The following is a 16,641-nucleotide window of genomic DNA, read 5'->3' as shown; positions in this document are numbered from 1 at the left end:
GGGCATTATTCAAAGTGCCCCAGCCGTGAGTTTAAGCCAGCGGGTCCAAGACTCGAACCACAATCAACTACATTAGAATCTAATGACATAGCCATTACACCAACTGCTGGTCCTGCTATACTCTCTTGTTTGATAGAGGGGCAGGGGAAGCTGAGGCTGCTCAGGGATGATCTTGGTTGTCTTATGTTTTTATATAGTACTAAGTTTCTAGAGACTTTTTTTTTTCCCCTAAGTGAAGGACTGTGGCACAGGACATGTACAAATCAGAGAAGCTATTTTGGGTTGGATGACCTCTAAGGTCCCTTTTAACTTTGAGATTCTATGATCTATGAAATTGGCTCTCTTCATACATATTGTAGTAAAATTTCCTCATTTCAAACCCTACTAAACTGTAGTTACTTTTCTTTCCCTTTTTCTTCTTCCTCTCACTCTCTCTCTCTCTTTCCTTCCTTTCTCTCTTTTTCTTTCTTTCTCTCCCTCTCTCTTTCTTTTTTCTTTCATGTGCTTGCTGGAGACAGAGAGAAAGTGAGAAAGTATCTCTCAGAGGATGGCCATGCTGCAATTCCTTCTCCATTCTCTTCTCAGGATTTTGCATATGCATGCACACACAGGGAGTATTTTTCAAACCACTGGGTCTGGGTCTTAAACTACACAGTAGGACATGTGAGATTCAGCTACCTAAACCACCATGCTACAAGCTTACCCTGGTCACTGCTCTTACCAGGACTCTCAGACAGTGGCACTAAGTCAACATGTGCTGTGTAGATTAACTCTGTATTTTTGTTACCTCCAAACTGATATCCACGGAGGCTTTCAGAAACATGAACTTAGTAATCAGGAAGAAACTACTGTATTCATAAATCAATTAAATGAGGAACATAAAAGGAGAACCAAGATGGTCACATATTTCTGCCTGTCAGCCAATATATATTCAATGAATGTTGTTAAGAAAAATTAAGAACTATTAAATTGCATAGAGTTTTTCTAGTATGTTGGCGCTGTTTTGATTCTCTTACATGTAAGAGGCATTACTGATTTTTATATCAGTGTGGATTCTCTGAGAACACTTAGTAGGTCTGGAATATTTTCTTCCCAAATCCTTATAGCAAAATCACCAGCTCAATTCATCCCTCAACATTTCAGATTCATATAACACACAAAAAGTATCACCCCGCAAGTCACAATTGAGTCATATAGCGTTGTGATCATCCCCAGAGGCCAAACTCTACTAAATTATCTTTGAAATCATAGAAGAGAATGCTATTCAGAAATCTTCACTGGCTACCGTTTTGTTTCAAGATTGTACACAGAGCCAAACTTCATATGGACACGGCTAGTAGGACTGTACATTTTATTAAAATAAAGCAATTATTTTGACATTTTTGTGTTGGGGGGGGGGGGGGGGTTGCTTTAGGGCATGTGTGCTTACCAGAAAGACAAACAGAGACAGAGAGATAGATAGCGAGAAATCACTCCCCAGGGGGGATGGCCATGCCACAATCCCTTCTCCTCCATTCTCCTCTTGGGTTCTTGGGCATGCATGCACATGTACCAGCCGTGAGTTTAAGCCAGCAGGTCCAAGACTCGAACCACAATCAACTACATTAGAATCTAATGACATAGCCATTACACCAACTGCTGGTCCTGCTATACTCTCTTGTTTGATAGAGGGGCAGGGGAAGCTGAGGCTGCTCAGGGATGATCTTGGTTGTCTTATGTTTTTATATAGTACTAAGTTTCTAGAGACTTTTTTTTTTCCCCTAAGTGAAGGACTGTGGCACAGGACATGTACAAATCAGAGAAGCTATTTTGGGTTGGATGACCTCTAAGGTCCCTTTTAACTTTGAGATTCTATGATCTATGAAATTGGCTCTCTTCATACATATTGTAGTAAAATTTCCTCATTTCAAACCCTACTAAACTGTAGTTACTTTTCTTTCCCTTTTTCTTCTTCCTCTCACTCTCTCTCTCTCTTTCCTTCCTTTCTCTCTTTTTCTTTCTTTCTCTCCCTCTCTCTTTCTTTTTTCTTTCATGTGCTTGCTGGAGACAGAGAGAAAGTGAGAAAGTATCTCTCAGAGGATGGCCATGCTGCAATTCCTTCTCCATTCTCTTCTCAGGATTTTGCATATGCATGCACACACAGGGAGTATTTTTCAAACCACTGGGTCTGGGTCTCAAACTACACAGTAGGACATGTGAGATTCAGCTACCTAAACCACCATGCTACAAGCTTACCCTGGTCACTGCTCTTACCAGGACTCTCAGACAGTGGCACTAAGTCAACATGTGCTGTGTAGATTAACTCTGTATTTTTGTTACCTCCAAACTGATATCCACGGAGGCTTTCAGAAACATGAACTTAGTAATCAGGAAGAAACTACTGTATTCATAAATCAATTAAATGAGGAACATAAAAGGAGAACCAAGATGGTCACATATTTCTGCCTGTCAGCCAATATATATTCAATGAATGTTGTTAAGAAAAATTAAGAACTATTAAATTGCATAGAGTTTTTCTAGTATGTTGGCGCTGTTTTGATTCTCTTACATGTAAGAGGCATTACTGATTTTTATATCAGTGTGGATTCTCTGAGAACACTTAGTAGGTCTGGAATATTTTCTTCCCAAATCCTTATAGCAAAATCACCAGCTCAATTCATCCCTCAACATTTCAGATTCATATAACACACAAAAAGTATCACCCCGCAAGTCACAATTGAGTCATATAGCGTTGTGATCATCCCCAGAGGCCAAACTCTACTAAATTATCTTTGAAATCATAGAAGAGAATGCTATTCAGAAATCTTCACTGGCTACCGTTTTGTTTCAAGATTGTACACAGAGCCAAACTTCATATGGACACGGCTAGTAGGACTGTACATTTTATTAAAATAAAGCAATTATTTTGACATTATCCTAGAACGAAGAACCAGACATATACAAATGGTTTAGAGGCAAAGTTAAAAAACAGAAAGTTTCCAAGAATATGGTTTCAAGAAAAAAAAAATCACTAAACATACTGGAATTGACCTCTCAGAGTGTAATGGGAAGCAAATGGAGAGGCTCCGGGGACTGGGCCGAAAGTCTATGACAGTCCTTTATTTTTGAGAGATTTTTTGCTGATGGGTGTGTGCCCTCACCTGAGTGACAGAAAGCAAGAAATCACCCCACCCCCACAATCCATTCTTCTTCATCCTCCTCTAGGGATTTTGGGTACACATGCATACATGCCCCACATGAGTTTTAAGCCACTGAATCTGGGACTCAAACCATAGCCAACTACATGAGAGTCTAGTGATGTAACCATTACACTATCTGCTGGTCCTCCAAGAAGGTCTTTGATGGAGTTTGCTGCAGTAGCATTAACCCAATGGGAGCTCAGCCCTGTATTCTAGAGGTGAGAGGAATCCTGTTATCCCACCCCAGCCTCACAGGCACTGTAATCAGTATTTGTAGAATAAATTATTTGTTTAAATCAAAAGCTTGGTGGAAGAAAAAAAGCAATAACTCCAAAGTCAGACATATTTGGGATCCTAGTCAAATTATTCATTTCTTGAGGCTCACTATCCACATCTCATCTGCAGGATACTTGTGTCTATGTGATCTTCCAGAGATCTGGGATACCTGGAGATATTTTATGAAGAAAGTCAAATGGTGGCACATTTTGTAGCTTTAAAAACGTGTCCTGACAGCCATCGGGGCAGGCAACCAAGCCAGCCATGGAGGACACTGCACAGGGCTTAGCAAATACAATGTCTCCAAGTCCCAACTCTGAAGACTCACTATGCTTGGTGCTACCCAGTTTGTTATGAGTGACAGCAACATAGCTTTGTATTTTGACATTCAATAATGCCTCTTTGCAATTTGTCTCCTCATCTGTTTGGTCTATTAAACTGGGCTAATTATATTTAGCCCTGTCCACGTTGGCAGTGGTGAGGGAGCTTGTGAGGATCATGGCAGATAAAGGAGGTGTCAGATGCTATGAAGAGTATAAATACTGGGCAGTAACATACTATTAGCGTTGGATTCCTAATGCTCACTCATGTAGGCTTTGTTTTATTTGCTCTTTGTGATTATTATCACAAGATGTAAAATAAAATACCATGATTTATTTTGTGGAGGCAGACAACTTATTCCCAAGCCTAGCTTTGTCAGATGCTATGAAGAGTATAAATACTGGGCAGTAACATACTATTAGCGTTGGATTCCTAATGCTCACTCATGTAGGCTTTGTTTTATTTGCTCTTTGTGATTATTATCACAAGATGTAAAATAAAATACCATGATTTATTTATTTTGTGCAGGCAGACAACTTATTCCCAAGCCTAGCTTTCTGCTTCTACCCTTGCCTACTCTGCAGTAGGAACACAAAAGAAACTGGCTTGCAATAAACAGAATGGGATGCTTCTTGAAAATCAGGGCCTCTGAGGGTAAAAGTCTGTATTGATACTCTTAAAATATGAGCCTGTCTCAGTATTTTATGTCATCGATTGTGACTGTCAGTTTCCTTTGCAAGCTGAGGAATAGTGGAAGATGGTTTTCTCTTTGTACTTCCTAAACCAGTGTCAGCCCATGGGCTGGTTACAACCCTGGCTGAGGTGGAAAGATGGCTCTGTTTCAGGAATCTGGAAAGTGGTATGATGCTATGTAGCTAGTCTCAGACTCAAGAACAAGGAGAACACACAGCTCTCTAACTGGAAAGTGAACTTTTCGGTAGATGTAGAAAGACCGAGGGACCAGCAGTTAGCGTAATGGCTATGTCGTTGGATGTCCATGTAGTTGACCACGGTTCGAGTCCCGGACCCGGTGGCTTAAACTCACACTGGGCACGTGTGTGTGTGTGTGTGTGTGTGTGTGTGTGTGTGTGCCTAAGATCCCAAGAGGAGAATGGAGAAGGGATTGCGGCGTGGCCATCTCCCCCTGGGGGGTGATTTCTTGCTTTCTGTCTCTCCGTCTCTCTCTTTCTGGCGAGCACACGTGCCCTATAGTAGAAACCTCTTCAAAAAAAAGAATAAAAGGACTGAGAAGGACTTCAACAATTCATAAGCACTGCTTATTTTCATAACAAACAATGAGTATCACTTTTAGCTAGAGATATGGAGGAAGACAGAAAGGGCTGGGAGAAGGGGGCAAAATGAGAGGCTCCCTGGACCTCTCTCCTTCAGCTGGGTCAAGCTCTGGGCTTGTGACTGCGGCTACACTAATGGTTAGAGGTTACATACATCAGCCTCTGTGAATCAAGCCTGCACCCCTAAGAACTGTCCTAAGTTACAGCATCATTCTGGGAAGCAGGTTTTAACTTTTACCAGGGAAACATAAAAAGCACAGGAATCTACTAATAAATCAGAAGACAATTAAGGTTAAAAAGTCAATGCTCAGGAAACATCCAGGTTCTGAATTAAATCAACATATCAGGGTAATTCAAAGTCTAGTGCCTGGAAGGCAGCATTTTATTCACAATCCAATTCATCCATCAAGAAGCATTTCCCTACTCCTGGGCCCTCGTTCTACAGAATGATTTGGGACATTTGCCAGCTGCAGCCAGTTTTTCTGGCTAGTGCTCATTCTTGATTGCATATTGGCCAGGGTTTATAACCAAAGTTAGATTAAGCTTATCTGTCTTCCCTCCTTTCTTCACTCCTTTCTTTCTTCTCCTTCCCCAGGATATATCAGCTATCCACACATACTTCCTCCATTTCTTTTTCCATATCTATCCAGAATAGATGAGAAAGTGTACAAATGACATTTTCATGGGCTCAGCAATAATAATTACAAATTTTTTTTTTCTTTCCTTAGATCAGCTCTTTTCATCTTTATGGTAGGTTCCAAAAGAGAGTTTATTTTTCTCTGTTTATAGATTTGGAAACTGAGGCTCATAGCAGTTAAGTTATATAATATGGTCACAGAGCTGGTAAGGTACAGAGCTAGAAATTAATCACAAGCATGTCTCATTCCAAAGGATGTTTCTGTTTTATTCCCAGGATCCGTTGCCTTAGAATAACAACAACAAAAAATTAAATATATAAGTACTTTTGAACACTTCCTATGTGCCAGGGTCTATTTTAGGCATCTAATCAATACATAAAGTCACACCTTTAATCTTTGTAACGTTATCTATGATGCTGTACGTCAGTACTCACACATTTCAGATGAAGGAGCTGGAGCACAGAGAAGTAAATAACTCACCCAAATCACCCAGCCAGTGACAGAACTGGGGTTCAAATCTAGGCATTTTGAAGTCTGTGCCTCTACCACCTGCAAATAATAAATCTAACTGATTATTCTCCTACTTAGCCTGAACAATACCTTAACCCTGAGGAGGAAAGCCTGGATCACCATTCCAAGACTCTAAATACAGGACAGCTCACTACTGAGCTTCTGCATGTGTTCTGGCACCCAGACTAGGGACAGCGGGACTGATAAAGGCCAGATTATTATACTTCCCTACAATCTGGTTTTTCTGAGTTTACACCAGATTGCTAACATTTTTAAAAAAAAAAATACAAGCTTTTTCTTTGTGGTTTAATTATTTACTCACTCAGGTTCATTTGCTTTGGAACTCCTTGAATGTCAGAGCTTCAGATCTCAAATGCGAGCCAAGCTTTGGCCTTTGCAACAGCCTGGGATTAATACGGACCACAAACAAGGAGCTTCCAAAGGCCACTGTGGTCTCCTCTGCTGTTTTGCAGCACCTGCTTCCTGCTTTAGCATGTTGCTTGGTCTTGTGCAAAAGGGGTCTTGATCCCCAAGGAGCTCCTGTGTACGTGTAAGTATGTATTCCTCTTTCAAAGGCTGTTTCATCAGAGACTGAATATATGTGCACAGTCTGTGGATGGTGGCATTTGGGGAAATAATTCGTCAAGGTAGAAAGAAGGTACAGGGGACCAGCAGAGGGTATAATGGTTATGTCGCCGGATTCCCACATAGTCCCAGCCCTGGTGACATAAAACTCATTCCAGGAGAATGTGCATGCTTGTCCAAGACCCCAAGACCCCAAGAGGAGAATGGAGGAGAAAGGATTGTGAGGTGGCCATTTCCCCCAAGGGCTGATTTCTCATTCTGTCTCTCTGTCTCTTGCTGTCTCTTCAGAGACCATATATGCCCTATAGAGAAAATCCCTTTAAAAAAAGAGAAAGAGAAAGAGAGAGAAGGTACAAAGAGCCCCAGGCTTGGTGTCCTATGTTCTAGTCCAATCTTGGCCACTACTGCTAGACTATTCAACCCTCTGAACCTGGATTCTGCCAGTGTTGATTTTAGGAGATCAAACTAGATTAATTTAATGTCCTAACCCATCTTTTGCAGAATGTTAATATTCCTTGATATTCACATTCTTTGATATTAATGGGTGGGCTTGGGGAAATTAAGAGTTGTAAAATCAGGTAAGTTGGGAGAAAGTGATTTTATCCTCTGCAGACAGACTTGCATCATTCACTGGTGTGTTAAAAACCATAAGATGTTATGTAGTAGATAATCATAGCTTTTTGTTTATTCCAATATAAAATAAACATATTTGTTAATCAAATACTTTTTTCACAGAATACCTACCAACATTTTTCAGGATGCTACACAATGCTGAGAATTGATTTTAGGACATCAAGCCATCCCTAGCACACAATGGTTATTTACATTCAAATTTTAGTAACTCATGAATTACTAGATTTATTCAATGATTGGATTATTAATCTCAAAAAGGAAAAAAAAAACCTGTACATGGTATCAAAAGTGAATTTATTTTACTGTAAGGCAAGTAACCAACAAGAGAGTGGAATCAAAGTCTAAACTCTGTCTCTGTTGTTAAGTGATAAATGGTGGGGGTAAAGGGATGGTCTCCACAGGTGGGACAGTTACAGTGTCCTGCATCTAACAGAACTGAAGATGCAAACAGTGTTTGTTACACCGTATTCCCAGATTCCTATTGATGAAGTTCTTTTCTAGTGTAGAAGCACTGCTCAGGTCAGAGAAGTTAAAATATTAAAGTGGAAGAGAATTTATCTTTTGGCTCTGAAACTTTCTCATATCTTTGCATCTTTTTTATTACACACACACTCACACACATACATAGACGTTAATAAACAGATATTGGTCAAATCAGATTTGAAGAGTGTCACTGTGAGCTATACATGCTCAGCAAAAGCAAACAGACAGTAATGTACTTCTTAAAGAAAGTCATGCTGGGACCAGCAGTTAGCGTAATGGCTATGTCGCTGGACTCCCATGTAGTCGACCGCGGTTCGTGTCCCGGACCTGGTGGCTTAAAAAAATTCACACCGGGCGCATGTGCATGCGTGCCCAAGATCCCAAGAGGAGAATGGAGGAGAAGGGATTGTGGCGTGACCATCCCCCCTGGGGGGTGATTTCTCGCTTTCTGTCTCTATATCTCTCTCTGTCTGTCTGGAGAGTGCACGCGCCCTATAGTGAAAACCTCTCCAAAAAAAAAAGAAAGTCATGCACAGGCCAATACTATAAATCGAATATTATCTCTACTTAGGTACCTTTGTTTTCTTTTTTTTTTTTTTTCCTCTACATAGCATATTTTATATTATGAACATAAGTGAAATTTATGTTTTCTGGTGAAACTGGCATGCTCTTAACACTGTGAGAATTTGGGAAATTCTCTTTTATCAATATTTTAAAAAGATCAGGTACAACCTTTCTCTTCTGTTCAGTATGTACAAATACATATAGGTACATCTATAGATAGATATAGACATGGATCTAGTTGTGTCTTGGTTGTTTTACCAGACTTGGGTAAATCTAGCACCCTCATCTATGCTGTGCCCACGAGGCCACATTGGTTACTACCAGATCAGAAGCAGAGAACCGTTCTGGGTCTTAGTTTAAAACCTCAGGGAACCAGCAGTTAGCGTAATGGCTATGTCGCTGGACTCCCATGTAGTCGACCACGGTTCGAGTCCCGAACCCGGTGGCTTAAACTCATGCCGGGTGCGTGTTTATGTATGCCCAAGATCTCGAGAGGATGGAGGAGAAGGGATTGCGGCGTGGCCATCCCCTCTGGGGGGTGATTTCTCGCTTTCTGTCTCTCTGTCTCTGTCTGGCGAGTACACGCGCCCTATAGCAAAAACCTCTCCCCCCCCAAAAAAAAAATCTCAAAGCATTTTATGTGGTGAAAACATCACAGTATAAAGGGTGAATAAAGCTGGATTCCTTCAGCCTCTATTCCCAGCTTTGCTCCTGTCTCTACTCCCAACCCTTCCTCAGTTACCTTCGTTTTGAGACTCAGAATCTCTCTTCATTGTAGTTTATAGTTGCCTCCTAGTGATCTCTGCCTCCTACCTCTTCATGCAAAAATGTATTCTGTTCTATTCTTTCCTTCTTTCCTTTTTATTTCTTTTGTTTATTTGTCAGATGGCATGTGTACTTGCCAGAGAGAGAGATAGAGAGAGGGAGAAGAAATCACCACTCAGTGGGTCTTACTTTGCAATCTCTTCTCTTCCATTTCTCCATCCTTTCAGGATTTGGAGTATGCATGCACATGTGTCTGGCATGTTTTACAAGCCACTGGGGTTGGGATTGGAGACCATCCAGTCACCCATATGGGATCCAGCTCCCTAACTCCCAAGCCAAGGGACCAGGCTGAGGTGCATTGTTTATTCTCTGATGGAGCCTTTGTCCTCAAGCAGTGCTGCTTACATATGGCCCGTAGATCAGTCTCTACATAGACTTACAGAAATCGAGAGGAAGCATTTGGAAAGTTAAGTAATAATTTGACAGAGAGGTTTCATTTTTATATCATCTCATAATAAACAAATCTGAATTGTATTTTGTAAGCCATTGTAGTTTATTTTTACTTCATATTTCTAGAAATTTATTTTAATTATCTTTTATATAGGTATTAATCAGTAATTGATTAAGGAAAAGGACAAAAAATGTTTTTCAATTACAGATAGTTTGCAAAGCTCTGCTCTAAAACACAACTCGGGATATCGCCCAGCCTCCACCTCTAGCTAGCTTAAAGCCTTTGAGTGGCATCCTGAACTGCAAGACCAACAGTCCAAACTCCTCTGCTGTCATATCAGTCCCTCCTCTTCATCTGCCTCTCCTGCTCACCTCACAGCATGTAAGGCCGCCACACCCAGAATCATCATGGCTTGAGTCTTTGCACTTTCTGTTCCAGCCAGCAGGTCCTCAAAGCTTCATTTAAATGCTATCTTTTCTGAATCACCAGGGAGCACCGCCTACTTTCTCCATTTGCTCCCATGGGCTGCTGGGCACACATCTCGGCACCACAAGTCATCCACAAGCCATCCCAAGGGCCTTCTCCGTCTCCACGTGCATCTTCTTGTCTTGCAATGGCAACCCAGGAGGGCACCAGCTGGGTCATAGAAGTCTTCCTGTATTCACTATCCTGATGCAATGTAGGTAGATATGTAATACATATTTGTTTAAAAACAATGACATGTTTTTGAAACTATAGCAGTGATGATATATTTTACTTTCAAAAACAACAGGCTTTTTTTTTTTTTTTTTTTTTTTGGTGGAGTTTTCTTTATGTGGGCGCGTGAGCTCACCAGAAAGCCAGAGAGAGAAAGCGAGAAATCACCCCCCAGGGAGGATGGCCACGCCACAATCCCTTCTCCTCCATTCTCCTCTCAGGATCTTGGGCACACACGCACACGCTCCTGGCATGAGTTTAAGTCACCGGGTCCAGGACTCACACTGCGGTTGACTACATGGTAGTCCAACGACATAGTCAATATGCTAACTGCTGGTCCTCAAAACAACTGGAATTCTTATATCCAAATTATGGAATACAAGTTAGTATACCACATTGCTCGATATATGTTTGATAATATTAATAATAACTGCTAACATTTTATTGCACTTTTCCTATGAGTCAAGCATTATGCTACAACATTAAAAGCAACCATATCCTGTAAAGTGCTAACTACTACCACCTCTGTTTTGGATTCGAGGAAACAGAGGCAGAAGGTTGCTTAAACCACTTGCCAAAGGCCTCCAAGTTTTCTCTCTTTGGTCAGCTCCTTTCTTTTCCCAGTTCCTCCCAGTAATAACTCACTGTCCTAACTCACCAGTTCTTGGCCTGAGTTCCTGAGCAAATCTATTGGGAGTGATCCCTGAGGAATATATGAGTTTTGGGCTATGTGCTGCAATGACTGAAGGAGAGAATGCACAAGTGTGTATTTTAAAAATATGCCATTATTCCAAAGTATGCAAAATGTTCAGGAGTGGAGAATTAGGGTTCTTGGACTCAAAGGCAGCAGGCGATTCAGGAATTTGCCTGCCTGAGCAGACAATCTTGGACATTTCTCTGGTTGTAGCTTCACCTGAGGCCACACAGATCTGCTGGCAGCAACAACAGCTAAAGAGAGTGTTGCGTAGGTAGAATCAAGAGGCCAGCCATAAACAGAAGATGAGGCCATGCGGGAGGCATTGAGTTTGATCTTCAGGGTCATTTCATTTTTGAAACCGTCAGGAGGATGTTGTGAGGGGTTGGATAAAACTACCCCTGGGCACCAAGCTATTAAACCACAGCTTCACAAAGTAGGTACTTGGTGTGGGAGGAACAAATGGGATTTCACAAATATCCTCAAACCTTGACTTGGATCAGCTAAGTATGCCTGCTTTTGGGGGGGACCTTCTCTCTAAATCTCTCTAATACCACCAAGCAGAATGGTGCCAAAGGGTCCAACCTAAAGTCCATACTTGATTTAAATAATATGTCTGTAAATGCTGAGATTTATAACTTCACAGGAAAGGTTGGGATGGGGGGAGCTTAAAAGAACGTTCTGTGTAGAGTGAAGTTGCTGCCAACAGTCTGTGGGTTGGACAGGGCACTGCGTTCCGAAAGATGAGACATAACTGAGGGTTTTTTCTTCTTTTTTTCATAGCAAGGAAATACAAATCCTTCCCTTATGTTAGCGTCCCAGCTCTTTAGAAGTTTAGTACAATCTTCCTCATTCAGGAGTAACATTTAACTGAAGGGAAATTAAGAAAACTGAAGGTCTTTTTTTTTTTTTTTTCTTGAAACCAAAAGAATTTAAAGATATCGAGTTTAGCTTTCTAATTTAATTTCTGAACTTTCTATTTTTTTTTTTTTGTTTTTAATGAGAGAAAAGAATTTTAGTGGATATAGGGAGAAAGCAAGCACATGTTTTTGTAATTACGAGAATTTTGGTGCTTGGTATTTTATGAAAATGCCACAGAACTGTACCAGGAGGTATAGTATGCATTCAGAGTGAACCCCCACCCCTGACTCCCACCACAAAGAAATGTCAGCAAGAAATCCAAGAGAAGGAGCTATTTTACTTTCCTCACGGAATAAAACAGATTCTTACTGTGAAAAGAAATTGGGAGTGAGAAATACTTTGATTTTATACATGTTCTGAGCCACCTCCTCCTAGCATGCAAGCTAGAGCTGGATTCCAAACAGGTTTAGCTGCTGCTTTGTCTCACCAGGGCACTCTGAAGGAGCAAGTCATTAAAACCCAGTCATTCAAGCAGGGATTAGGGGCAAAGTCACCATTGCCTACTTAGGAAGAAAGGGTTCATTAAGCCATTCAGACATGTAACAAAATTGCAAGATGGTCTGGAACTACTTACTCTGCCAAGGTAAGTAATATCATGGCCACACTAATCTGCGGAAGGCACAGTGATCACCAAGCTATTCCTTTCCTTCCAGGGCTCTCCTCTTGCTGGTAGCACTCAATCAAAACAACGTGGCAGTCCAAACGCTCTAAGGCCATGCTGATGTAAGCAGCCTCCCCCAAGGTCCTGCACTGCCACTCACCACTCAAGTCAAGTAGACCATGTTCACTATTTATTCTTCCAAAACATATTACACTTTATTATTTAATAGTTTTACTTGGCTTTTTTTTTTCCTTTTCTTTATCTTCTAGTATCCCGTAAACTTTATGAATATCAGGGCCTTATATTTTTAATATTTCATGTTCACCTTTATATTCCCAGAAATTGTGTGTGTGTGTACATGTGTATGCATGTGTGCATGAACACATGTGTATGTATGATGAATGAATAAGCACTATCTTTTTTCCAGAGGACATTATCTATATATATTCATACTTTTCTTCAAAGGGTTCCTCTCTTCTCCTCATTTACATAAATCCAAACAATTATTATTATTTATTTTTAGGTGTATTTATTCATTTCTTCTATGTATGAGAGAGAAGGGCACTCCTGGGGGTCCTTATGCCATGATCTGCCCTCAGCCTCAGTTTGCCTGGACCATGGACATGAGCATACTGGGAGTGCTCACGAAGGCCCCAGGATGTGAACCCAGGAACTTTCCCATGTGGGTCTACTTGCATTACCACCACGCCCCAACCATCTCTTCTTCTTCTTCTTTTTTTAATAGGTTTTTGTTATAGGGCATGTCTGCTCGCCAGAAAGACAGAGAGAGACGGAGAGACAGAAAGTGAGAAATCGTCCCCACAGGGGAGGTGGCCACATCACAATCCCTTCTCCTCCATTCTTCTCTTGGGATCTTGGCATGCACACACATGCACCTGGCGTGAGTTTAAGCCACTGGGTCCAGGATTGGAATCGCGGTTGACTACATGGGAGTCCAGTGACATAACCATTACACCAAATGCTGATCCTTTTTTTTTTTTTTAAGAAGGTCATCTCTTCTCCTTTTTTTATTTTGAAACTTCCAACCAGTTATTTAAGGCCTAGTGAGATCTACCTCTTTCATGAAGCATTCTATATGTTAAATTTAGTCTAAAACTGAACTGCCTTTCAGGACCAGCAGATGGCATAATGACTATGCTGCTGGACTCCCCTGTAGTCAACTACAGTTCAAGTCCCGGACCTGGCGGCTAGGACTCACGCCTGGTGCATGTGTGTGCCTGCCCAAGATCCCAAGAAGAGAATGGAGGAGAAGGGATTGTGGCGTGACCATCCTTCCTGGGGGTGATTTCTTGCTTTCTGTCTCTGTCTCTCTGTCTCTGTTTTTCTGGTGAACACATGTACCCTATAGCAGAAATCTCTAAAAAAAAATAATAATAAAAAATAAAAAGAACTGCCTTTCCTTTGAGTTCTTGATCATCCAGTCATCCAGTTTAGGGATCTGCTATTTTAGAATTGATTGTTTTTTAATTACATTTTGAAGTCTATCTGAGGTAGAATTTTATCTGTCAAATCACAAGGTGAAATCCACACAGAACATCACTAGTCAGTCCTGAGACATAATATTCAGATCTTCCCCCTCTGAAAGGTGTTCTGGAGAAAGGAAGAGCATATGCAGTTAGAAGCTGAGGTTCTTGTGTTCAAGGAACAGGAAGAAGTCCCCATGGGATTGTGAAGGGAATAGAATGTTCAGGATACAGAAGTACCTGACTCTCAGTTTCTGGAGGGCCCACATGGAGGGTCTAGGAAATGCAAGCATCCCCCAAGAGCAAAGAGCAGCAGAAGACTTCAGTCTTCGAACCACGAGGAACCAAGCACATTGCAATCAGAGTGAGTTTGGTAGCATACTCTTTATTCTCTCTCTCTCTTTTTTTTTTGAGAGACTTTTGTTATAGGGTACATGTGCTTGCCAGACACACACACATACACACACACACACACAGAGAGAGAGAGAGAGAGAGCAAGAAATGATGTCATAGGAGGGAGGGACATATGACAATCCGTTCTCCTCCATTCTCCTCTCAGGATTTGAGCACACACACACATGAACCCAGTGTGAGTTTTAAGCCACCATGTCTGGGACTGTAACCACAGTCAAGTACATGGGAGTCCAGTAACATAATCATTAGGCCATCTGCTGGTCCTTCTTTAGAACCCCTCGTAAGAGACGCAGTCCTGCCCACACCTTGATTACACCCTCAGGAGACCATAAGCAGAGGATGCAGTGGAGACCACTAGACTTCCGGCCTATAGAAGCTGCAATAATAAATTTATACTGTTTTGAGTTGCTAAATTTATGGCAGTCTTTTACTGTAGCAATAGAAAATGAATACACATTTCATTATTTTCTTTCTTATCACTGCATTTTTATGGCTGGGGTTAGTAGATAAATTGGTCTGCAAAACAGGTGCTACTGAATAGAGTTACAAACTCTTGCAGTGACAGACCAAATGCCAGAGGATTTGAAATTGCCACCCCTTTCAAGAGAACTTCAAAATCCTGCAGATGATGCCTATGCAGTGAACTTTCATTTATCTTGGATGTGATGTGTATGTTGTTACTTATTCACCATATCTGAATAATCCTGACACCTTATCTTCATCATCAGATTCTATTGTGGTCCAGTGGATTTCTGTCCCCCCCATCTGTGTATGTGTGTTCAGAGCTGGATTTAACTTTACCTCAGTAAGAGAATAATTGGGAAAGAAAACCTGCTGCTTAAAGAAAGAGATCTCTAGAGCAATCTGCTGTTTGTATTTTCTGTGCTTGAATATTTTATCCAAAGTGGAAGTGAAAGGAAATGAACATTATTAACGACTATGTGTTAAGCAGTGTGCTGGATGCTCCTGTGTATATTCTACCTTTATTTGGCTCTTATAAAACTCTGTGAGGTAGGTCTTAATAGCCTCATTTTTCAGATGAGGAAAAGGAGGATCAAAGAAGCTAAGTTGCTCAAGGTCACACTACTAGCAAGTGGTGGATTTAGCATCCAAATTTACATCTGAGAGACTTTAATTCCTGGGCTTTTTTTGCACTGCTAGGCTGCCTAAGAAGTTTCTGAATTTATTCTAAAGCTAGTGTTTTTCAAAGCCTGTGCCAGGAATCCATGGTGGTCTGCGACAGTCAGCCCCACCAGTCCTATTGGTCAGTAATATCTGTGCTCAGCACCAGCTAAGTGTCATATAAGCTATGGAAAGAGCACAGCATGATCCTGATACTCCAGCAACTCAAATTTGATTTTGGTGAGTCAAGATGTATTCATCTATATAATAAAATAAAGATAAATGATACAGGGCCATTTATAAATAAGCAGTAAAATGAAAGTGAAGGTTTTAGTTATATCAGAGAGAGAAGAGATGCTAGAAGGGTCAAGGAAATTAGTAGACTGTGTGTGGAACCAAATAAAAAGGAGAGGGTACCCTACATGAAGGAAACAATATGACGATTGAAGACTCAGATGAAGGATTAATCATAGTACTTTCTGGAAGATAAGGAAGAGATTTAGCAAGACTCACAACAAAGAAATAAGCAGAAAATGATCTGAAACAGTGAGACTCCCAAGGGTAGATAATGGAGGGCCAGATTATTTTTGGACTTGGAGCAATACATTTCTGTATCTGGCACCACTTATTCACTTTCTTATGGCTAACTTCCTAGGTGTTCCATGAAAAAAATTGCTATATTCTTCTTTTCCAATTTCAATAATATATTTATTAATTAACTAGTTAAGAGTTGTAAGGGGGAGATGGAGTTTTGCTCTAGGTTGATTATTGTGAAAAGGATTGCCAAAATGAAAAAGCAAAGAAGTATTGCTCCAGACCAAGAAGTTGCAACCTTGGGTGGTAGTAGTCATTCCACATGCATGAGGTATTTTTTGGTGTCTGAGTAACTTCCAAACTGCAGGTGGGGCTGATGTGCTATGCTGGGAGACTAACTTGAGAGAGACACTACTTAGAATCCTTGCCTGTTCCAGTGGAAGACACTTAGAAACAGGACTTTCCTCTCTAAGACTAC

At 40.9% G+C, this 16,641-nt stretch overlaps 1 protein-coding gene across 2 annotated transcripts in view; it reads right to left on the bottom strand.

Moving 5' to 3' along the window:
• The window catches only part of SETBP1 (SET binding protein 1), a 380,871-nt gene that overhangs the window by 86,138 nt on the left and 278,092 nt on the right, over positions 1-16,641 (bottom strand). The window contains exon 5 of one of the 2 annotated variants that reach the window (XM_027770260.1): positions 9,923-10,366. The exons of the other annotated variant lie outside the window; for it this stretch is intronic. Coding sequence (XP_027626061.1) covers positions 10,362-10,366 — 5 coding nt within the window. The 3' untranslated portion in view covers positions 9,923-10,361. Of the gene's footprint in view, positions 1-9,922; positions 10,367-16,641 lie in introns of those variants that run through there. 2 annotated transcript variants of the gene reach the window in all.

This window comes from Tupaia chinensis, unplaced genomic scaffold (genome assembly GCF_000334495.1).
Source record: "Tupaia chinensis unplaced genomic scaffold, TupChi_1.0 Scaffold000119_1, whole genome shotgun sequence".
In the NCBI taxonomy this organism is placed as follows: domain Eukaryota; kingdom Metazoa; phylum Chordata; class Mammalia; order Scandentia; family Tupaiidae; genus Tupaia; species Tupaia belangeri.
The sequence above is the reverse complement of the archived record's forward strand: the minus strand, read 5'-3'. Positions and strand labels throughout refer to the sequence as shown.